Source organism: Eimeria mitis, genomic scaffold, assembly GCF_000499745.2.
Source record: "Eimeria mitis Houghton genomic scaffold, Emh_scaff5860, whole genome shotgun sequence".
In the NCBI taxonomy this organism is placed as follows: Eukaryota; Apicomplexa; class Conoidasida; order Eucoccidiorida; family Eimeriidae; genus Eimeria; species Eimeria mitis.
In genome coordinates, this window is record NW_013574102.1 from 3456 (window position 1) to 3848 (window position 393).

The window sequence follows — 393 nt, forward strand, 5'->3', positions numbered from 1 at the left end:
TAGCAGCAAAGAGAACACCAGCAATGAGTACAGACAAGCAGCAATAGCAGCTGCTCTAGCAATGGCAGAAGCATACACACCGGAAGCAGCAGCAGCAACGGCAGCAGCAGCAGCAACAGCAGCAACTGCAACAGCAGCAGCAGCAGCAGCAATGGCAGCAGCAACAGCAGCAGCAACAGCAGCAGCAGCAGCCACTGCAACAGTGGAAGCAGTGGCAGTATAGCACTGCGAGAGCAGCAGCAGCAGCACCCTTTTCTACCGCTCCTGCTCCCGCTGCTGCTGCTACTCCTGCTGCTGCTGCTGCTGCTGCTGCTGCTGCAGCTGCAGCAGCAGCAGATGTACCTGGTGATCGGGGCGAAGAGGTCGGTGAGTTTGGGGGGGCTGATGCCGGTG

General features: G+C 59.0%; 1 protein-coding gene across 1 annotated transcript in view; it reads left to right on the forward strand.

Moving 5' to 3' along the window:
• Window positions 1-3, forward strand: part of EMH_0084610 (uncharacterized protein) — a gene marked incomplete at both ends in the record, with an annotated part of 558 nt that extends 555 nt beyond the window's left edge. The window contains one exon of the mRNA XM_013500793.1: window positions 1-3. Coding sequence (XP_013356247.1) covers window positions 1-3 — 3 coding nt within the window.
• Between the last annotated feature and the right edge of the window lie 390 nt (window positions 4-393).